Source organism: Mustelus asterias, chromosome 17 (assembly GCF_964213995.1).
Source record: "Mustelus asterias chromosome 17, sMusAst1.hap1.1, whole genome shotgun sequence".
In the NCBI taxonomy this organism is placed as follows: Eukaryota; Metazoa; Chordata; class Chondrichthyes; order Carcharhiniformes; family Triakidae; genus Mustelus; species Mustelus asterias.
The window spans coordinates 77,730,269-77,753,939 of NC_135817.1; the positions used below are offsets into that span (position 1 = coordinate 77,730,269).

Below are 23,671 nucleotides of genomic sequence, written 5' to 3' on the forward strand. Positions count from 1 at the left end.
TAGGGAAGGAAATCTGCAGTCCTTACCTGGACTGGCCCACATGTGCCTCCAGAGCCACAGCAATGTGGTTAACTCTCAACTGCCCTCGAAGGGCAATTAGGGATGGGCAATAAATGCTGGCCAGCCAGCGACGGCCATATCCCACGCATAAATTTTTTTAAAATGAGAAGTGTTTAATCTCCTCATTGTCTCGATTGGATCGTGCTATGCACAGGGTGTCAGTTGTTGCGGGTGCCTTAGGAACAAGAGTTATTATGATTCATTGTGTGAAGTTAACTGGGAAAATCGTTGAAGGTTAGACGAGTTGAGATGCATTTGCAGAGATTGAAGGAGATATTTTATAACTTTAAGCAAAGTAAACCCATGTCCGCGTGGGTTTCCTCCCACAGTCTGAAAGACGTGCTGGTTAGGTGCATTGGCCGTGCTAAATTCTCCCTCAGTGTACCCGAGCAGGCGCCGGAGTGTGGCGACTGGGGATTTCCCCAGTAACTTCACTGCAGTGTTAATGTCAGCCTTGTGACACTAATAAATAAAGTTTCAACTTTACATGATTTTACTCTCTCCTGAGCCCCAGGAATTGTTTCCAGCACCATCCAGACTCGGATCCGAACCAGGCTCGCCCAAGACTGCGACACTTGTATGACTTACTTCATCAGTGAAATTCTTCACAAAATCTTTGTACTCCTGGCTGCTTTTATTTTTCAAATCTGCTGTGAACAGCACATTTGTAATTCTTGTTGACACCTCCACGACCGCGGCATCTACAAAAAGTGAAAAAAATAAATTTATTTATGAGTAAAACCTAAATACTCAACTTAGAGCTAATTTTACAATTGTCGAATTTGGGACATTAACCTCTCACACCCAATCAGATGAGAGCCAGTGAGGAGTTGAAACAACGGTGAAGTATTTACCGCTCTCTTCTCAACATGCCACCTGCTCACCACCATTTTAACTGGCAGCATTTGAAAACAGTCAGAGGCCCTGCCACAGTCAGCCACAGGGGTTATTTTAGATTAAAGTTGGGGATCCGGATCCCTGTCAGGACCCCTGTGCGATTTGAACTTTGCTGATGACACGAAGGTGAGTGGGAAAGCGAATTGCGTGGAGGACGCAGAAAGTCTGCAGAGAGATTTGGATAGGCTGAGCGGGTGGGCGAGGATCTGGCAGATGGAATATAACGTTAGCAAATGTGAGGTTATCCACTTTGGAAGAAATAATAGTCAATTGGAATATTATTTAAATGGAGAAAAATTACATCGTGCGACTGTGCAGAGGGACCTGGGGGTCCTTGTGCACGAATCGCAAAAACTCAGTCTGCAGGTGCAGCAGGTGATCAAGAAGGCGAATGGAATGTTGGCCTTTATCGCGAGGGGGATAGAATATAAAAGCAGGGAGGTCTTGCTGCAACTGTACAAGGCACTGGTGAGGCCGCAACTGGAGTACTGTGTGCAGTTTTGGTCCCCTTATTTGCGAAAGGATATATTGGCCTTGGAGGGAGTGCAGAGAAGGTTCACCAGGTTGATACCGGAGATGAGGGGTGTAGCTTATGAGGAGAGATTAAACAGATTGGGTCTGTACTCGTTGGAGTTTAGAAGGATGAGGGGTGATCTTATAGAGACATATAAGATAATGAAGGGGCTGGATAGGGTAGAGGTGGGGAGATTCTTTCCACTTAGAAGGGAAACCAGAACTAGAGGGCACAGCCTCAAAATAAGGGAGGGCCGGTTCAGAACAGAATTGAGGGGGAACTTCTTCTCTCAGAGGGTAGTGAATCTCTGGAATTCTCTGCCCATTGAAGTGGTGGAGGCTTCCTCGTTGAATATGTTTAAATCACGGGTAGATAGTTTTCTGATCGATAAGGGAATTAGGGGATATGGGGAGCACGTGGGTAAGTGGAACTGATTCGCTTCAGATCAGCCATGATCTTGTTGAATGGCGGGGCAGGCTCAAAGGACCAGATGGCCTACTCCTGCTCCTATTTCTTATGTTCTTATGAACTCAGGATCACAGAATTACACAGGGATCTGATGCCAGTGCTACTCAATGGTAAACAGATACAAAGTAAGGAGAGGCCCAGCAATGTAAGTGTTTCTTACTATGTTGGGGATCTCCATGAGCAAGAACGCTCCTTCGGGTCTCTTAGGGAAACTTAAGACTTTCTATTTACCACCATCCCCTGCAAACAGCATCAGGCCCGGAGATGATATCGGAGCGACAGTGGGCACGATTTTATCAAAACTTCGCGCCGCGGTAAAGTTGGGCGTCGGGCCTATGCCGCAATCTGCACCCGATTCCTAGCGGATCGTGCCTTTACCAACAGCTGATTCGGGCGCCGTTCCGGTGCGCGCCCAAATCGGCCGGCGCGACGATTTAAATGTATTTGCATGCATTTAAATCGGCATAATGAAGCGCACGCCCAACTTTACCATCAATTCCCCCTTTACCAGCGTTCGGCCCAATTCGCGTCCACGCCTTTATCAACCTGATAAATAAAAGTCCAACCTGTACTTTTATTCGGCAGGGGAATCGCCGAGGCCCACCCTTCGCGGATACCCCGTCTAACCACCCCGGCAGACCCGCCCACCCCCCCCCCCCCCACCCCCCGTCGGACCCCTCTGGGAGGCAGCCACCCCTCCCCCCCCCGCCCCCCCCGGGATCGGACCCCTCTGGGCGGCAGCCCCCCCCCCCACTCCCCCCCCCCCCCCCCCCCCCCCCCCCCGCCAACTCCGGGACTGGACCCCTCTGGGAGGCAGTCCCCCCCCCCTCCCCTGGGATCGGACCCCTCTGGGCGGCAGCCCCCCCCCGCCCCCCCGCCAACTCCAGGACTGGACCCCTCTGGGAGGCAGGCCCCCCCCAGCAGAGCACAGCCTTAACCTACCTCGATCGTGGTCTCCCTCTACCATCCTTCCCGCTCACCTTCAGTCCTTCGACAGCCTGCAGCACATTCCTGGACACTGACTTCGAGCCACGGCTGAAGTGACCGGGCTTCAGACTGGCCCGCTGGCGTCTGCTGGGGGAGGGGGGGGGGCAGGCCCAATTGGAACTCTGGTGGGGGGAGGGGGTGGGCTGAGGAGAGGGGGCGGGCCCACATCGCCCTCTTGGGGAGGGGTGGGAGGGGAGAGGGGGCGTAACTTATCATCCCCTGGGGGGGTGGGAGGGGAGAGGTGTGTGACGTCTCATCCTCTGATCGGGGGGGGAGGGGCGGGGGGGGAGAGGTGGTGCGACGTCTCATCCACTGGGTGGTGGGGGGATGGAGGGGGAGTGACGTCTCATCCCATGGCGGGGAGGAGGGGGTGTGACGTATCATCCTCTGGTCGGGGGGGGTTCCGCTGCGTGTCTGCGGCCGATCCCTCCTGGCACCATCACTGGTACACTACCAGCCACAGCCATCTCTCCCGCTCTCTCGCACCTGCAGGGAAGAGTAATCTGTGGCTGGTAGTGTCCCAGTGATGGTGCCAGGAGGGATCGGCCGCAGACAAGCAGCGGAACCCCCCACGACCAGAGGGTGAGAGTCACACCCCCTCTACACGCCCCCCCCTCCCCCCCCCACCCCCAGGGAATGAGACGTCACACCCCCTCCGACCGCCCCCCCCAACCACCCCCAGGGAATGAGACGTCAGACACCCTCCCCTCCCAACCCCCAGAGGATGAGACGTCACACGGCCACCCCTCCTCCCACCCCAGGGGATGATAAGTCACACCCATAAGACCATAAGACATAGGAGCGGAAGTAAGGCCATTCGGCCCATCGAGTCCACTCCACCATTCAATCATGGTTGATTTCAACTCCATTTACCCGCTCACTCCCCATAGCCCTTAATTCCTCGAGAAATCAAGAATTTATCAATTTCTGTCTTGAAGACACTCAACGTCTCGGCCTCCACAGCCCTCTGTGGCAATGAATTCCACAGACCCACCACTCTCTGGCTGAAGAAATTTCTCCTCATCTCTGTTCTAAAGTGACTCCCTTTTATTCTAAGGCTGTGCCCCTGCGTCCTCGTCTCCCCTGTTAATGGAAACAACTTCCCTACGTCCATCCTATCTAAGCCGTTCATTATCTTGTAAGTTTCTATCAGATCTCCCCTCAACCTCCTAAACTCCAATGAATATAATCCCACGATCCTCAGACGTTCATCGTATGTCAGGCCTACCATTCCTGGGATCATCCGTGTGAATCTGCGCTGGACCCGCTCCAGTGCCAGTATGTCCTTCCTGAGGTGTGGGGCCCAAAATTGCTCACAGTACTCCAAATGGGGCCTAACCAGTGCTTTATAAAGCCTCAGAAGTACATCCCTGCTTTTGTATTCCAAGCCTCTTGAGATAAATGACAACATTACATTTGCTTTCTTAATTACGGACTCAACCTGCAAGTTTACCGTTAGAGAATCCTGGACTAGGACTCCCAAGTCCCTTTGCACTTTAGCATTATGAATTTTGTCACCGTTTAGAAAATAGTCCATGCCTCTATTCTTTTTTCCAAAGTGTACGACCTCGCACTTGCCCACGTTGAATTTCATCAGCCACTTCTTGGACCACTCTCCTAAACTGTCTAAATCTTTCTGCAGCCTCCCCACCTCCTCAATACTACCTGCCCCTCCACCTATCTTTGTATCATCGGCAAACTTGGCCAGAATGCTCCCAGTCCCGTCATCTAGATCGTTAATATATAAAGAGAACAGCTGTGGCCCCAACACTGAACCCTGCGGGACACCACTTGTCACCGGTTGCCATTCTGAGAAAGAACCTTTTATCCCAACTCTCTGCCTTCTGTCTGACAGCCAATCGTCAATCCATGTTAGTACCTTGCCTCGAATACCATGGGCCCTTATTTTACTCAGCAGTCTCCCGTGAGGCACCTTGTCACCCCCCCCGACCAACCCCCCCGACCAGAGGATGAATGGCAGAGAGGCTCCCGCCGCTCTCTGCTTTATTTTCACGCCTGGGCGCGTTCTGTCAGATTTTTTCCGAACTGCGCATATCGTTCCGGCGGTGCTCAGCCCCGCCCACTGGACCGGCACCGGAAAAAAGTGTATGGGCGCGCTGGAGCGCGGCCTCCGGGCTCGGATCTATTTGACGCCCGCACCCGGCACTTAGTCCCTGAATGGTAAAATTGGGCCCAGTGACGTGGACATTCCGTCCCCAAGACACGGATTTCCAGTCAATCTGGATCGATAGGTCAACTACATCCTTCTCCGATACACTCTTGGCTTCATATCTTTCCAAGAAGACAATCCCAGCAATGTCAATGTGTTTGATTATACGTTCATGCATTTAGTAAAAAGCAGCTTGCAATGAGGGAAATATGGCCCCTGCCATTGGAATGTCTAATGCCAGAAACTGCCAGCGGGTTAATTTAGGAAATGGTAGGAGGCCATTCGGCCCATCGAACCTGCACCAATTTATACCCAGGTCCTATCCCCGTAACCCCACATATTTGTCACCACTAATCTCCCTAATCCATATCTATCTTGGGACATAGGGGCAACTGAGCATGGCCAATCCACTTAACCAGCACGTCTTTTGGTCTGTAGGAGGAAACCAGAGCACCCGGAGGAAACCTACGCAGACACGGGGAGAACGTGCAAAGTCCGTATGGACAGTCAACCAAGGCCAGAATTGAACCCGGATCCCTGGTGCTGTGAGGCAGCAGTGCTAACCATTGGCCCACCGTGCCGCCCATGGGTGCCACAGAGAGACATAGAACATAGAACATAGAAAGCCACAGCACAAACAGAAAGTTGTTCCCAAAACTTTCTGCTGCAACCAATGTCCAGTCCTCCATCTCCACAGCTCATGTTCAGGAGGGATGTGCTATGAGAAGGGGAACAAAATTTGGTTCATCAAACATACCTGTCCTGACCTTCCTTGTAATTGTCTGCTGCTGACCGCATGTTGTGATGGATATTTTTATCTGATATTCAACGCCGGGCTGCAATCCGTTAAATCCTGCTGCTTTTTGCCTCGTTTGAATTTGCGTCCCCACACCATTCCCCGCGGAGATTGTGAGAGAGAAACGAGGCTGTTTGAATGCATTGTTAGTATCCCAGGTAATGGAGATGACTTCACTTTCCACTGATATCAAATTCATACGAAGGAATCTCAGTGGCTCTGAAAAAAATATTATTAATTCTGAAACATCGGAAACAAACAAACATTCACACAGGGGGTGATTTCACCATTGAGTTGCGCCCGTTTTTGGGTGCGACGCAGTGGTAAATTGGGGCATAAAGTGCTTAGCGCAATTGGCACCAGTTTTCTCGACTGGCGCCATTTTACGAGCGCCGGATTTCTGGCGCGGACAGCCCCTCGCGGTAAATGGGCGAGAGGCAGGTTAATGTATTAAAATATATTTAAATGTTGTTTAAAACCTGCTTAGTGAGCCCGGCGCTCAATCGGCTGGGCCCGCCCCCTTTATAACCTCGTCAGCAACGATTCTTGCCTTGTGCAAATTGGGCCAGAAAATCCCACCCAACCTCTTGAATAGAAAGTCTCCTCTGTGACGAGGGATATGATTATATAATGGAATGGTTAAAGATTAAAATATTCAACTTACCACAGACTGTCGTGAATGATGTGGCGGTTGGTGTGGTGGTGGTAATAAGTGTGGAGGTCAGGGTGGAGTTCGGGGTGGGGGTCGGAGTGGAGGTCAGGGTGGAGGTCAGGGTGGAGGTCAGGGTGGAGGTCAGGGTGGAGGTCGGGGTGGAGGTCGGGGTGGAGGTCGGGGTGGAGGTCAGGGTGGAGTTTCGGGTGGAGGTCGGGGTGGTGGTCGGGGTGGAGGTTACGGTGGAGGTCTGGTTGGAGGTCGAGGTGGAGGTCGGGGTGGAGGTCTGGTTGGAGGTCGAGGTGGAGGTCGGGGTGGAGGTTACGGTGGAGGTCAGGGTGGGGGTCGGGGTGGAGGTTACGGTGGAGGTTACGGTGGAGGTCAGGGTGAAGGTCGGGGTGGAGGTCGGGGTGGAGGTCGGGGTGGAGGTCGAGGTGGAGGTTACGGTGGAGGTCAGGGTGAAGGTCGGGGTGGAGGTCGGGGTGGAGGTCGGGGTGGAGGTCGGGGTGGAGGTCGGGGTGGAGGTTGGGGTGGAGGTCAGGGTGGAGGTCGGGGTGGTGGTCGGGGTGGAGGTTGGGGTGAAGGTTACGGTGGAGGTCGGGGTGGAGGTCTGGTTGGAGGTCGGGGTGGTGGTCGGGGTGGAGGTTACGGTGGAAGTTGGGGTGGATGTCAGGGTGGAGGTCGCCGTCGAGGTCGGGCTGGAGGTCGGGGTGGAGGTCGGGGTGGGGGTCTGGGTGGAGGTTGGGTTGACAGTGGTAACAGGAGAAGTGTTTGGATTGGTTGTGCTGGAAGTTGTGCTGCTCGATGTTTCAATTGTTGGAGTTGAGGAACTGACGTTATTTGGATTTTCACTGGTTGTGGAAATTGAGGTGGGAGTCACTGGGAAAGCTGCAATATAAATCAAAGATAAGAAATGTTAAACAGTGAACTCGGTGACATTGCTCAGAAAGCTTTCCTTCTCACGGGCACAAAATGGGCAGCAGAACCATTCCAGACAGCAGCAGGCAATTCAATTAAATCGTCACAATTAACCAACGTCATCATTGATTCATTTTTTAATCGAGAATCACAAAATGTGGAGAAATACATCAACTCAGAATGACAAAGAGAATGAAAAGCAAGGGGAATAATTCTCGATTGAATCTCTTGCTGCTTGCAAACACTCAGGATCAACACCAGAAAAGCAGCAATCGCTACTCTCGTTTAGAAATTGGTTCAGGAAAGTTGACAGCAGCAAAAGCAAAATATATCCGTCTAGCCGTTCAGCCTCAGTAAAATGTGCTGCACAGCATCCAATACAGTGGCTGGTGTCTGCATCAAACTCGGAGTCTGAAGTAAATCACTCACCACATTGGTATGGCCATGAAAACAGGTGTCATTGGATCACAGACTACGTACAGTGCAGAAGGAGGCCATTCGACCCACCAACTCTCCAGCAGAACATCCGACCAGGGCCACCCCTTCCATCCAGCATTTTTACCCCATTAATCTCCCTAACATACACTTCTTGGGCCACTAAAGGGTGTAGGTCAGGGTGGGGGTTGGGGTGGAGGTCGGGGTGGGGGTCGGGATTGAGGTTGCGGTGGAGGTCGGGGTGGGGGTTGGGTTGACGGTGCGAACAGGAGAATCCACGAAACCTGCACATCTTTGGACTGTGGGAGGAAACCAGAGCACCCAGATGAAACCCAAACACACACGGGGAGAATGTGCAGATTCCACACAGACAGTCACCCGAGGCTCGAATCGAATCCGGGTCGATTCCAGCTCATGAAATAACTCATGAATCTGTTTCCTTTCAATGTGGAGAGGAACTTTAAAATGGCAGTGAGATGAATGTACCATAAATATCCCAAGCATTCATGTATTAATATCACCAAGATTCATATTCATGTCAAGAGTATCAGCATAACTTGTCATAACATTCAAGAGGAGACTTTCGGTCTGTCATTGGGACTGTCAGGACGACTTGCAAGAAGTGTCAAGAGAAACTGTCAAGGCTGTTCGGAGAACAAGTCCAAACTACAAAGAGGACCCATTATTGCCAAACATCAAGAAAACCTTTTGTTTCGGAGTTGCTGGCTGGCCAGCATTTATTGTCATGATGTGGAGATGCCGGCGTTGGACTGGGGTGAACACAGTAAGAAGTCTCACAACACCAGGTTAAAGTCCAACAGGTTTATTTGGGAGCAAATATCATCTTTGCTACCAAATAAACCTGTTGGACTTTAGCCTGGTGTTGTGAGACTTCTTACAGCATTTATTGCCCAGCTCTGGGTCCCCTGAGGGTGCACTTGAGTGTCAATCACTTATTGTCGGGGTGGAGGTCGAGGTGGGGGTCGGGGTGGAGGTCACGGTGGAGGTTGGGGTGGATGTCGGGGTGGATGTCGGGGTGGAAGTCACATGTAGGCCAGACCAGGTAAGGATGGCAGATTTCCCTCCCTAACGGACATTTGTGAATCAGATGGGTTTATCTGACAATCGACAATGGCTTCATGGTCATCAGTAGATCCTTAATTCCAGATATTTTTAATTGAATTCAAATTCCACCATCTGACATGACAGGATTCGAACTCAGGTCCCCAGAACATTACCTAACTTGCTGGGTTCATAGCTAATGATAATACCACTCGGTCCTGGCCTCCGCTCTGTCATGCTTTCAAAAGTCCTGCTCTTTAAACTACTTTGATAACCACACAGAGTGATATAAAAAATGTAGCCTGCCATTAGGTTGATAAGGAGGATGTGCAGGATATTCTGGAGGGTCTGAAAATAGATAAATCCCCTGGTCCGGATGGGATTTATCCAAGGATTCTCTGGGAGGCAAGAGAAGTGATTGCAGAGCCTCTGGCTCTGATCTTCAGGTCGTCGTTGGCCTCTGGTATAGTACCAGAAGATTGGAGGTTAGCGAATGTTGTCCCATTGTTTAAGAAGGGGAACAGAGACTTCCCCGGGAATTATAGACCGGTGAGTCTCACTTCTGTTGTCGGCAAGATGTTGGAAAAAATTATAAGGGATAGGATTTATAGTTATTTGGAGAGTAATGAATTGATAGGTGATAGTCAGCATGGTTTTGTGGCAGGTAGGTCGTGCCTTACTAACCTTATTGAGTTTTTTGAGAAAGTGACCAAGGAGGTGGATGGGGGCAAGGCAGTGGACGTGGTATATATGGATTTTAGTAAGGCGTTTGATAAGGTTCACCATGGTAGGCTTCTGCAGAAAATGCAGATGTATGGGATTGGGGGTGATCTAGGAAATTGGATCAGGAATTGGCTAGCGGATAGGAAACAGAGGGTGGTGGTTGATAGTAAATATTCATCATGGAGTGCGGTTACAAGTGGTGTACCTCAGGGATCTGTTTTGGGGCCACTGCTGTTTGTAATATTTATTAATGATCTGGATGAGGGTATAGTTGGGTGGATTAGCAAATTTGCTGATGACACCAAAGTCGGTGGTGTGGTAGACAGTGAGGAAGGGTGTCGTAGTTTGCAGGAAGACTTAGACAGGTTGCAAAGTTGGGCCGAGAGGTGGCGGATGGAGTTTAATGCGGAGAAGTGTGAGGTAATTCACTTTGGTAGGAATAACAGATGTGTTGAGTATAGGGCTAACGGGAGGACTTTGAATAGTGTGGAGGAGCAGAGGGATCTAGGTGTATGTGTGCATAGATCCCTGAAAGTTGGGAATCAAGTAGATAAGGTTGTTAAGAAGGCATATGGTGTCTTGGCGTTTATTGGTAGGGGGATTGAATTTAGGAGTCGTAGCGTTATGTTGCAACTGTACACAACTCTGGTGCGGCCGCACTTGGAGTACTGTGTGCAGTTCTGGTCCCCACATTACAGGAAGGATGTGGAGGCTTTGGAGAGGGTGCAGAGGAGGTTTACCAGGATGTTGCCTGGTATGGAGGGGAGATCCTATGAGGAGAGGCTGAGGGATTTGGGATTGTTTTCGCTGGAAAGGCGGCGGCTAAGAGGGGATCTTATTGAAACATATAAGATGATTAGAGGTTTAGATAGGGTGGATAGTGATAGCCTTTTTCCTCTGATGGAGAAATCCAGCACGAGGGGGCATGGCTTTAAATTGAGGGGGGGTAGTTATAGAACCGATGTCAGGGGTAGGTTCTTTACCCAGAGGGTGGTGAGGGATTGGAATGCCCTGCCAGCATCAGTAGTAAATGCGCCTAGTTTGGGGGCGTTTAAGAGATCCGTAGATAGGTTCATGGACGAAAAGAAATTGGTTTAGGTTGGAGGGTCACAGTTTTTTTTTTAACTGGTCGGTGCAACATCGTGGGCCGAAGGGCCTGTTCTGCGCTGTAATGTTCTATGTTCTATGTTCTATTAGTAGAAGGCTAGATGATAACATGAGTAGACCTGAAGCGTATGGGTTGACAGGGTGGATGGGGGGATAATCTGGTCACATATGTTGGCATGGATGGAGCATGGGAATGATGTGTGTGGGCTGAGGGCTGGAGGTTGAAGGGATGCCCTTTGTTTCATTGTTTTTTTGACAAAGTGCTGGTCCAGAAAGTCATGCCTTTCAGCCAACCCATCTCCATAGCCAGCGGCCTCTACTCTCATTCCGGGGGATGAGACCAAATCGCTTTTCATCCCACTCTCCCAGAGTGAAAATTTCAACTTCCAGACCACATTTTCAAAGACCATTCTGACACTCAACAATATCGGAAACAAGAATTCGATCAAAACTGTCACTCTGAGTGCAGGGTACTTTAGCCAACAACTGGCAGTCAAGTTAAACTCAGACAATGTCCTACCTTCACATGTCCTTCCAGGTACATTGGGGCTTGTGTCGTTGAACCCATCATTACACTGACAGGTGTATGTTGCGTTCAATCTGATACAAGTTGCATTCACTGAACAGTCATTCTGCCCTGGCTGGCAGCTGTCTTTGTCTGTAATGAAGAGGAAAGATCTGTGTTAGAACACTGCTTCAGTCTGAATTTAACCAGCTGGGAGTATCTGAAGAATTGATAATTATGGAGTTTCATGTGACTCCTCATTCCTCACTTTACTCAGTTCGAAATGTCATCTCCTAATGGTGGGGAACAATTCACCAGAAACATCCCCAAACAGCACGGAGAGATGGAGAATGTGACATGAACTGGATAACGCTGTCAGTTTTAAACCATGCTGTGGAGATGCCGGCGTTGGACCGGGGTGAACACAGTGAGAAGTTTAACAACACGAGGTTAAAGTCCAACAGGTTTATTTGGCAGCAAATATCATCTTTGCTACCAAATAAACCTGTTGGACTTTAACCTGGTGTGAGACTTCTTACACCATTTATTGCCCAGCTCTGGGCCCCCTGAGGGTGCACTTGAGTGTCAATCACTTATTGTCGGGGTGGAGGTCGGGGTGGGGGTCGGGGTGGAGGTCACGGTGGAGGTTGGGGTGGATGTCGGGGTGGATGTCGGGGTGGAAGTCACATGTAGGCCAGACCAGGTAAGGATGGCAGATTTCCCTCCCTAACAGACATTTGTGAATCAGATGGGTTTATCTGACAATCGACAATGGCTTCATGGTCATCAGTAGATCCTTAATTCCAGATATTTTTAATTGAATTCAAATTCCACCATCTGACATGACAGGATTCGAACTCAGGTCCCCAGAACATTACCTAACTTGCTGGGTTCATAGCTAATGATAATACCACTCGGTCCTGGCCTCCGCTCTGTCATGCTTTCAAAAGTCCTGCTCTTTAAACTACTTTGATAACCACACAGAGTGATATAAAAATGTAGCCTGCCATTAGTAGAAGGCTAGATGATAACATGAGTAGACCCGAAGCGTATGGGTTGACAGGGTGGATGGGGGGATAATCTGGTCACATATGTTGACATGGATGGAGCATGGGAATGATGTGTGTGGGCTGAGGGCTGGAGGTTGAAGGGATGCCCTTTGTTTCATTGTTTTTTTGACAAAGTGCTGGTCCAGAAAGTCATGCCTTTCAGCCAACCCATCTCCATAGCCAACGGCCTCTACTCTCATTCCGGGGGATGAGACCAAATCGCTTTTCATCCCACTCTCCCAGAGTGAAAATTTCAACTTCCAGACCACATTTTCAAAGACCATTCTGACACTCAACAATATCGGAAACAAGAATTCGATCAAAACTGTCACTCTGAGTGCAGGGTACTTTAGCCAACAACTGGCAGTCAAGTTAAACTCAGACAATGTCTTACCTTCACATGTCCTTCCAGGTACATTGGGGCTTGTGTCGTTGAACCCATCATTACACTGACAGGTGTATGTTGCGTTCAATCTGATACAAGTTGCATTCACTGAACAGTCATTCTGCCCTGGCTGGCAGCTGTCTTTGTCTGTAATGAAGAGGAAAGATCTGTGTTAGAACACTGCTTCAGTCTGAATTTAACCAGCTGGGAGTATCTGAAGAATTGATAATTATGGAGTTTCATGTGACTCCTCACTCCTCACTTTACTCCGTTCAAAATGTCATCTCCTAATGGTGGGGAACAATTCATCAGAAACATCCCCAAACAGCATGGAGAGATGGAGAATGTGACATGAACTGGATAACGCTGTCAGTTTTAAACCATGCTGTGGAGATGCCGGCGTTGGACCGGGGTAAACACAGTGAGAAGTTTAACAACACGAGGTTAAAGTCCAACAGGTTTATTTGGCAGCAAAAGCCACACAAGCTTTCAGAGCCATAAGCCCCTTCTTCAGGTGAGTGGGAATTCTGTTCACAAACAGAATTGTGAACAGAACTCCCACTCACCTGAAGAAGGGGCTTAAGGCTCTGAAAGCTTGTGTGGCTTTTGCTACCAAATAAACCTGTTGGACTTTAACCTGATGTTGTTAAACTTCTTACCCAGTTTTAAACCAGTCAGAAAGAATGAAGGTCGACATTCTCTTCTGGTGACAGAAGTCCTGAATGAAATAACTGTGAGGACTTTAAACCCAACTTCCAAAAGATACAAACCTAAAGCACAAAACTACTCGCAATGTGACACAAACTGGCATTGAATTGGGAATCACATTGAGAATTGGCATAAGGATGGATGGTGCAGGAAATGGAGAAATTCACACTGTCTGGATCTGGGTTAAGGTTGATTGGAGGAGGGTTTCCTTTGGTTGCTATGTCTGAATGGCTTTGATTTGATTTATTATTGTCACATGTATTAACATACAGTGAAAAGTATTGTTTCTTGCGGCTATACAGACAAAACATACCGATCATAGAGAAGGAAACGAGAGAGTGCAGAATGTAGTGTTACAGTTATAGCTAGGGTGTAGAGAAAGATCAACTTAATGCAAGGTAAGTCCATTCAAAAGTCTGACAGCAGCAGGGAAGAAGCTGTTCTTGAGTCGGTTGGTACGTGACCTCAGTCATTTGTATCTTTTTCCCGACGGAGGAAGGTGGAAGAGAGAATGTCCGGGGTGCATGGGGTCCTTAATTATGCTGGCTGCTTTGCCGAGGCAATGGGAAATGTAGACAGAGTCAATGGATGGGAGGCTGGTTTGTGTGATGGATTGGGCTACATTCATGACCTTTTGTAGTTCTTTGCAGTCTTGGGCAGAGTAGGAGCCAGACCAAGCTGTGATACAACCAGAAAGAAAGCTTTCTATGGTGCATCTGTAAAAGTTGGTGAGTCATAACTGACATGCCAAATTTATGATTTGTCAATCTGGTGATTCATTGCTAATTCCAATTGAATTATGATTGTGGTTTTGCTTTTCTCACATTGTTCTTTTCTTGAACATCGTATTGAAAAATGCATTAAGAAAAATCACTTTTGCTCAGTTTCTGAGTTTATTTCACTCCTGTCAGATTATTCTTTCCAGCATGGAGCATCTGGAGATGTTTTTCTCGCAGAGAGTGGTGGGTGCCTGGAACGCGCTGCCAGAGGAGGTGGTGGAAGCAGGCACATCAGCAATATTCAAGAGACATCTGGATGGGTACAAGAATAGGGAGGGAATAAAGGGATACGGATCGAATAAGGGCAGAAGGTTTTATTTTAGTTTGGTTAGGGCATCATAATCGGCATGGGCTTGGAGGGCCGAAGGGCCTGTTCCTATGCTGTACTTTTCTTTGTTCTTTGTTTTTTGAAGACGGTGGAATTAATCAGTGTCTTGGAAACACAACAGTCTGCCAAGAAATTCAGATTTCACCTTTTTAATGTTATTTTCTGTATCAGGGCTAACCCTCATCCTTGATGTAATCATTGTAGCTATTCTGATATACTCAATTTAAAGCCTCAGTATGATAAAGTCAAAATGATTCAATTTTTTGATTGGTTATAAGGAAAGAAAGTCTTGCATTTATATAGTGCTTCTCACAACCAGCGACTGTCTGAAAAAGGTTTACAACGATGTCATGTTTTTGAAGTGTAGTCACTGTTGTAATGTAGGAAACGCAGCAGCCAATAAGCGCACAGTAAATTCCCACAAACAGCAATGTGATCATGACCAGATTGTCTGTTTTATGATGTTGATCGCTGGATAAACATCGGTCAGAACATCAGGGAGACCTCTCCTGCTCTCCTTCAAAATATAGCCATGGACCAGCTGAGCCACAGCTCATAACCAATATCAATAACATCAGTGTAATGTCAACATTGGATACCCTCTGAATCCTCTGCTTCTCACCCAAAAACTATACCTCCTTGTGATTAACCCCTCAACCAAAGGGAACAGTTGCTTCCTACTCACCCTGTCCATGCCCATCATAAACCTATACACCTCCATCATGCTCCTCCCTCAGCCTGCTCTGCTCTGAGGAAAACAATCCAATCCAATTTTCTGCAATAGTTTCCCGACCACTGATATGAGACTCACTGTAATTCTCTGGTTCCTCTCTACCACACTTCTTGAGAAGTGGAAGCGCATTAGCTGTCCTCCAGTCCTCTGGCACTTCCCCCGTGGACAGAGGGCAATCAAAAATTTGGATTCACCAGTCCCTCCTGATAGCTCAAATGCTCCATCCCAGGCAACATCCTGGTGAATCGCCTTTGTACCCCCTCTAGTGAAGTGATCAGAACTGCACACAGTTCGCCAGCAGTGGCCTAACCAACATTCTGTACAACTCCAACATAACCTCCCTGCTCCTATACTCACTGATGTGGAGATGCCGCACACATGAGGACGGCCTAAACCGGAATGTTGGATTTATGTCACATTATCAGTAACCCCCACAGCTTGCCTCCTGGACTTGCAGAATTTCACTAGCTGTTCTGTCTGGAGACAATACACATCTCTTTAACCTCTGTTGAATGCTCCCTCCACCCACATTGTCTGTACATTTAAGACCTGGCTGGCTGTAGAGAATTGCAGAATAATCAGTATTCTGTAATTTGATTTCTGCGTCTGTTTGCACTGTTTGAGAACAGATATCCACTCCATCTGACGAAGGAGCTGTGCTCCGAAAGCTTATGGTATTTGCTACCAAATAAACCTGTTGGACTTTAACCTGGTGTTGTGAGACTTCTTACTGTCCTATACTCGCTGCCATGATTGATAGAAGCAAGTGTCCCATATGCCTTCTTAACTATCCTATTCACCTGCTCTGCTGCCTTCAGGGATCTGTGAATAAGTATCCAGGGTCCATCTGTTTCTCTGAGCTTTCCAGTGTCCTTCCATTCATTAAATACTCCCTTGTCCTGTTACTTTTTCCAAAGTTCATCACCTCACACTTATCAGGATTAAGTACCATTTGCCACTGCTCTGCCCATCTGACCAACCAATTTGTATCTTCCTGTAACCTATAGCCTTCTTCTTCATTATTAACCATCCTACCAATCTTGGTGTCATCTGCAAACTTATTTACCATTCCCCACATATTCCCATCTATATTATTATATACATAACAAGCAATAAGGGATTCAGTACTGAACCTAGTGGTACGCCACTGGACACCAGCCTCCAGTCATTCAAACAGCCTTCTACCACCACCCTTTGTGTCCTATTCCTAAGCTAGTATTGGATCCATATCATTGAGTTTCTCTGAATTCTACATGCTTTAACCTCTCAATCAGTCTCTCAAGCAGTACCTCGTCAAAGGTCCATATAAACGACATCAACAGCACTTTCCTCATCCATACACTCAATCACTTAAAAAAAATTATCAGATTGTTTAGGCATGACTTCCCTCTGTCGAAACCATGCCGACTATCCCTAATCAAACCATTCTTTTCCAAGTGGAGATTAATTCTCTCCCTCTGAATTTTCTGCAATAGTTTTCCGACCACTGATGTGAGTCTCACCGGTCTGTAATTCTCTAGTTCCTCTCCACCATCCTTCTTGAGAAGTGGAACCACATTAGCTGTCCTCCAGTCCTCTGGCACTTCCCCCGTGATGTGGAGATGCCGGCGTTGGACTGGGGTGAACACAGTCAGAGTTTTAACAACACCAGGTTAAAGTCCAACAGGTTTATTTGGCAGCAAATGCCATTAGCTTTCGGAGCGCTGCCCCTTCGTCAGATGGAGTGGAAATCTGCTCTCAAATAGGGCACAGAGACACAAAATCAAGGAACAGAATACTGATTAGAATGTAGGGATTCGCATTCTAATCAGTATTCTGTAACTTGATTTTGTGTCTCGGTGCCCTGTTTGAGAGCAGATTTCCACTCCATCTGACAAAGGAGCAGCGCTCCGAAAGCGAATGGTATTTGCTTCCCCCGTGGCCAGAGAGGAATTATAAACTTGCGTCAGAGCCCCTGCAATTTCCTGCCTCGCTTCCCACAGCAGCCTGGGATGCAATTCATCCGGGCCTGGGGATTTGTCCATTTGTAAGTCCATCAAAGCCTCCAATACCTCCCACACTTCCAAAGTCAAACTGCTTAAGAAGCTCAAAGTCCCTTTTCCTGAATTCCGTACCTATGTCCTGCTTTTCCTGAGTGAAGACCAATGAGAAGAATTCATTTATCACCCTTCCAATGTCCTGCGGCTTCTCACACAGGTTGCCCCCCCCCCCACCCACCCAGACCCCAGCCCTGCTCCCCCCCCTGCCAGCCGCCCCCCCACCCCCCACCCCCCCCCCTGGTCTCTAATGGGCCCTACACTTTCCCTGGATAACCTGTTCCCCTTAATGTATTTATAGTATATTTTAGGATTCTCCCTAATCCCATTCGCAAGCCCTTTTTCATGTCCCATTTTTGCTCTTCTAATTGGTTTCTTAAGTTCTCTCTTGCACTTCATATATTCCTCTTGGACCACAGCTGAATTGTTCCCTTTGGTCTTGCTGAAAACATTTCTCTTTTTCCTTATTCAGTCCTGAACAGTCCTGGACATCCAGGGCTCCCTCAACTGTTCCGAGTCAACTTTGGCCAGATCGTGCCTTATTTTAATCAAATCCAAAGCTGTTTTTTGTCGGTCATCTTTCTCCTTGTCCATAAAAAAACTTGAACCGTGCCATGTTAACGTCACTATGACTAAAATGCTCCCACACGGCCACATTGAACACTTATCCGGCTTTGTTTCCCAGAAACAGATCCAGTCCTGTGCCATCCTTTGTTGGGCCTTCGACATATTGATACAAAAACTCCGCTGAATACATTTCAAAACATCCACTCCATCTAAATCCTTTATTTTAAGACCATCCCAATTTAGTTGAAGTTGAAATCCCCTAATATAATTATCCAATTATTATTCTTAAACACCTCAGTGACCTGTCTACATATCTACACCTTTATTTCCTACTGAATCTTTGGGGACCTATAATACACTTCCAGTAATCTGTTTTCCCCCTTTATATTCCTAAATTCTAGCCAACAAAGCCTCGTTTGAAGACCTTTCCAAGATATCATCTCTCCTTGTTGCAGTAATTGATTCCTTAATTAATAATGCAACACCTGCCTTTTTACACCCTCCTCTGACTTGCCTAAAGATCCTCTACCCCAGATTGTTGAATTGCCAGTTCTGCCTTTCCCTCAACCATGTTTCTGTGATGGCAACAAGATCACAATTCCATGTGTCAATCCACACCTTTAACTCATCAGTCTTACCTATTACACCCCTAGCATCAAAGTAAAGACCATCCAATCTTGCTTTACTCTCTTGACACTCAACATAAATGAACACATTCTGACTTGTTTCCATTACTGTAACATGATGTGTCTCTGTTTTACTAATGCTCTGTGTCCCCTCCCCAGAATCAAACCCTCATCGGAACATCACCCACTATAATAGCCACTTTTCCAGGGATCCCAAAGCTGTGGAACTCTACCCAATCCTCCTTTTTCCTGCTTCCTAAACACTTCAGGATTTCAAAAGCCAAATTTGGAATCATCGATCAATTCTGTTGATTCCGGAGTTCAGAGGTTTGGCTGATGTGGAGAGATTGAGTCGACTGGGACTACACCCATCGGAATTCAGAAGAATGAGGAGAGATCTTATAGAAACATATAAGATTATGAAGGGAATAAATAAGATAGAAGCAGGGAGGTTGTTTCCACTGGCAGGTGAAACTAGAACTAGGGGCATGGTCTCAAAATAAGGGGGAGCAGGCTTAGCACTGAGTTGAGGAGGAACGTCTTCACCCAAAGGGTTGTGAATCTGTGGAATTCCCTGCCCAGTGAAGCAGTTGAGGCTACCTCATTGAATGTTTTTAAGGCAAGGATAGATACATTTTTGAACAATAAAGGAATTAAGGGTTACGGTGAGCGGGTTAGTGGAGCTGAGTCCACGAAAAGATCAGCCATGATCTTATTGAGTGGCGGAACAGGCTCGAGGGCCCAGATGGTCGAAAGAACAAAGAACAAAGAAAATTACAACACAGGAACAGGACTTCAGCCCTCCATGCCTGCACCAACCATGCTGGCCAACTGAACTAAAACCCCCTACCCTTCCGGGGACCATATCCATCTATTCCCATCCTATTTAAGTATTTGTCAAGATGCCCCTTAAAAGTCACTATGGTATCCGTTTCCACTACCTCCCCCGGCAATGAGTTCCAGGCACCATTACTCTCTGTGTAAAAAATCTGCCTCGTACATCTCCTTCAAACTTTGTCCCTCGCACCTTAAACCTATACCCCCTAGTAATTGACTCTTCCACCCTGGGAAAAAGCTTCTGACTATCCACTCTGTCCATGCCTCTCATAATCTTGTCGACTTCTATCAGGTCGCCCCCTCAACCTCCATCGTTCCAGTGAGAAGAAACCAAGTTTCTCCAACCTCTCCGCATGGCTAATGCCCTCCAGACCAGGCAACATCCTGGTAAATCTTTTCTGTACCCTTTCCAAAGCCTCCACATCCTTCTGGTAGTGTGGCGACCAGAATTGAACACTGTATTCCAAGTGCGGCCCAACTAAGGTTCTATAAAGCTACAATATGACTTGCCAATTTTTAAACTCAATGCCCCAACCGATGAAGGCAAGCATGCCGTATGCCTTCTTGACTACCTTCTCCACCTGCATTGCCACTTTCAGTGACCTGTATACCTGTACACCCAGACCCCTCTGCCTATCAATACTCTTAAGGGTTCTGCCATTTACTGTATATTTCCTATCTGTATTAGACCTTCCAAAATGCATTGCCTCACATTTGCTTACTTTTGCTCCTAGTTCTTATGTTCTTATGTTCATGATTCAGTTCTCTCTCCCTTCTGTTCTTTAACATTTCTGGCAACAGCTGGAGACTCATTTTCCAACTTTCCTCATTCTTCCAGAAATTTCCCAAGGTCTCTGAGGTCAGTGATTGAAATGCTCACTGTGGAACTCCTTACCTGAAATGGTTGTGTTTTGAAGGTCGACAGCGAACGCTGAACTGTTGGTTAAAGAATCAGTGACTGATTGTTTGATGTCAGATACAGGGACAGTCACGTTTGTTGATGATGCCATCTCAAAGTTAACGACCACACTGCCTTCTTCAATAGATGTGACAGTGATTGTCAGTTTTCCATCCCTGATTAAAGCCTGGATAGCTGGACTCAGGCCTTTTATCAACTGAAATGAAGCAAACAAGAATCTATTTCAGAAATAACTGTTTTTGCCACAGAATATGAGTCCGAATCAAAGGCTCTTTTATACTTTTCCAAAAAGGCAAGGCTTCCCAATCCATCCCTCAATTGAATGTACATATGAGTAAGGAAGTTCTCTTCATAGTCAACTGGGAACACTTGGCACCAGTTCTACTTCCCACAGATAGCAAAAGCCAAGGGAGATGATGGCCTAGTGATATTATCATGAGACTATCAATCCAGACACTCAGCGAATGCTCTGGGAAACCCGCCTTTGAATCTTGACACAGCAGATGGAGGAATTTGAATTCAATAAACAATATCTGGAATTATGAATCTACTGATGACCATAAAGCCATTGTCGGGGAAATCCATCTGGTTCATTAATGTCCTTTAGGGAAGGAAATCTGCAGTCCTTACCTGGACTGGCCCACATGTGCCTCCAGAGCCACAGCAATGTGGTTGACTCTCAACTGCCCTCAATGGGCAATGAGGGATGGGCAATAAATGCTGGCCAGCCAGCGACGGCCATATCCCACGCATGAATTTTTTAAAAATGAAAAATGCTTAATCTCCTCATTGTCTCGATTAGATCGTGCTATGCACAGGGTGCCCGTTGTTGCGGGCGCCTTAGGTACAAGAGTTATTATGATTCATTGTGTGAAGTTAACTGGGAAATTGGTTGAAGGTTGGACGAGTTGAAATGCATTTGCAGAGATTGAAGGAGATATTTTATAACTTTAAGCAAAGTAAACCCATGTCTGCGTGGGTTTCCTCCGGGGGCTCTGGTTTCCTCCCACAGTCTGAAAGACGTGCTGGTTAGGTGCATTGGCCATGCTCAATTCTCCCTCAGTGTACCCGAACAGGCACCGGAGTGTGGCGACTGGGGGATTTCCCCAGTAACTTCACTGCAGTGTTAATGTCAGCCTTGTGACACGAATAAATAAAGTTTCAATTTTACGGAACCCCCGAAATTGTTTCCAGCACCATCCAGACTCGGATCCGAACCAGGCTCGCCCAAGACTGCGACACTTGTATGACTTACTTCATCAGTGAAATTCTTCACAAAATCTTTGTACTCCTGGCTGCTTTTATTTTTCAAATCTGCTGTGAACGGCACATTTGTAATTCTTGTTGACACCTCCACTACCGCGGCAGCTACAAGAAATGAAGAAAAGAAATCTTTATGAGTAAAACCTAAATACTCAGCTGAGAGCTAATTTTACAATTGACTAATTTTGGGACATTAACCTCTCACACCCAATCAGATGAGAGTCAGTGAGGAGTTGAAACAACGGTGAAGTATTTATCGCTCTCTTCTCAACATGTCACCTGCTCACCACCATTTTAACTGGCAGCATTTGAAAGCAGTCAGAGGCCCTGCCACAGTCAGCCACAGGGGTTATTCGGGATTAAAGTTGGGGATCCGGATCCCTGTCAGGACCCCTGTGCGATTTGATCTCAGGATCACAGAATTACACAGGGATCTGATGCCAGTGCTACTCAATGGTAAACAGATATAAGGCAAGAAGAGGCCCCGCAATGTAAGTACTTCTTACTATGTTGGGAATCTCCATGAGCAAGAACGCTCCTTCGGTTCTCTTAGGGAAACTTAAGACTTTCCATTTACCACCATCCCCTGCAAACAGCATCAGGCCTGGAGAGGATATTGGAGCGACAGTGACTTGGACATTCCGTTCCCAAGACGCGGATTTCCAGTCAATCTGGATCGATAGGTCAACTACATCCTTCTCCGATACACTCCTGGCTTCATATCTTTCCAAGAAGACAATCCCAGCAATGTCAATGTGTTTGATTATACGTTCATGCATTTAGTAAAAAGCAGCTTGCAATGAGGGAAATATGGCCCCTGCCATTGGAATGTCTAATGCCAGAAACTGCCAGCGGATTAATTTAGGAAATGGTGGGAGGCCATTCGGCCCATCGAACCTGCACCAACTTATAACCAGGTCCTATCCCCGTAACCCCACATATTTGTCACCACTAATCTCCCTAATCCATATCTATCTTGGGACATAGGGGCAACTGAGCATGGCCAATCCACTTAACCAGCACGTCTTTTGGTCTGTAGGAGGAAACCAGAGCACCCGGAGGAAACCTACGCAGACACGGGGAGAACGTGCAAAGTCCGTATGGACAGTCAACCAAGGCCAGAATTGAACCCGGATCCCTGGTGCTGTGAGGCAGCAGTGCTAACCATTGGCCCACCGTGCCGCCCATGGGTGCCACAGAGAGACGATTAGTTTTTCCCAAAACTTTCTGCTGGAACCAATGACCAGTCCTTCATCTCCACAGCTCATGTTCTGGAGGGATGTGCTATGAGAAGGGGAAACAAAATCTGCTTCAGCAAACATACCTGTCCTGACCTTCCTTGTAATTGTCTGCTGCTGACCGCATGTTGTGATGGATATTTTTATCTGATATTCAACGCCGGGCTGCAATCCGTTAAATCCTGCTGCTTTTTGCTCCGTTTGAATTTGCGTCCCCACACCATTCCCCGTGGAGATTGTGAGAGAGAAACGAGGCTGTTTGAATGCGTTGTTAGTATCCCAGGTAATGGAGATGACTTCACTTTCCACTGATATCAAATTCATACGAAGGAATCTCAGTGGCTCTGAAAAAAATATTATTTATTGTGAAACATCGGAAACAAACAAACATTCACACAGGGGGTGATTTCACCATTGAGTTGCGTCCGTTTTTGGGTGCGACACAGTGGTAAAGTGGGCCGTAAGGTGCTTCGCGCGATTGGCACTAGTTTTCTTGACTGGTGCCATTTTACGAGCGCCGGATTTCCGGTGCGGACAGCCCCTCGCGGTAAATGGGCGAGAGGCAGGTTAATGTATTAAAATATATTTAAATGTTGTTTAAAACCTGCTTAGTGAGCCCGGCGCTCAATCGGCTGGGCCCGCCCCCTTTATAACCTCGTCAGCAACGATTCTTGCCTTGTGCAAATTGGGCCAGAAAATCCCACCCAACCTCTTGAATAGAAAGTCTCCTCTGTGACGAGGGCTATGATTATATAATGGAATAGTTAAAGATTAAAATATTCAACTTACCACAGACTGTCGTGAATGATGTGGAGATTGGTCTGGTGGTGGTGTTAAGTGTGGAGGTCAGGGTGGAGGTCGGGGTGGAGGTCACAGTGGAGGTTACGGTGGAGGTTGGGATAGATGTCG

General features: G+C 47.5%; 2 protein-coding genes across 2 annotated transcripts in view; both read right to left on the minus strand.

Annotated features, from left to right (window-relative positions):
• LOC144506092 (uncharacterized) overlaps window positions 1-23,671 on the minus strand; it is an 88,253-nt gene that overhangs the window by 15,468 nt on the left and 49,114 nt on the right. The gene's annotated exons all lie outside the window — the stretch shown is intronic.
• On the minus strand, window positions 544-23,594 carry LOC144506233 (uncharacterized). Its single transcript, XM_078232091.1, has 9 exons — window positions 23,552-23,594; window positions 22,849-23,106; window positions 21,517-21,629; window positions 20,238-20,457; window positions 12,738-12,875; window positions 11,310-11,447; window positions 6,557-7,432; window positions 5,854-6,111; window positions 544-761 (listed from the first exon to the last, which is right to left on the minus strand). The coding sequence occupies exons 2-9, from the start codon at window positions 23,084-23,086 to the stop codon at window positions 544-546; spliced, it is 2,199 nt and encodes a 732-aa protein (XP_078088217.1). The 5' UTR covers window positions 23,087-23,106; window positions 23,552-23,594.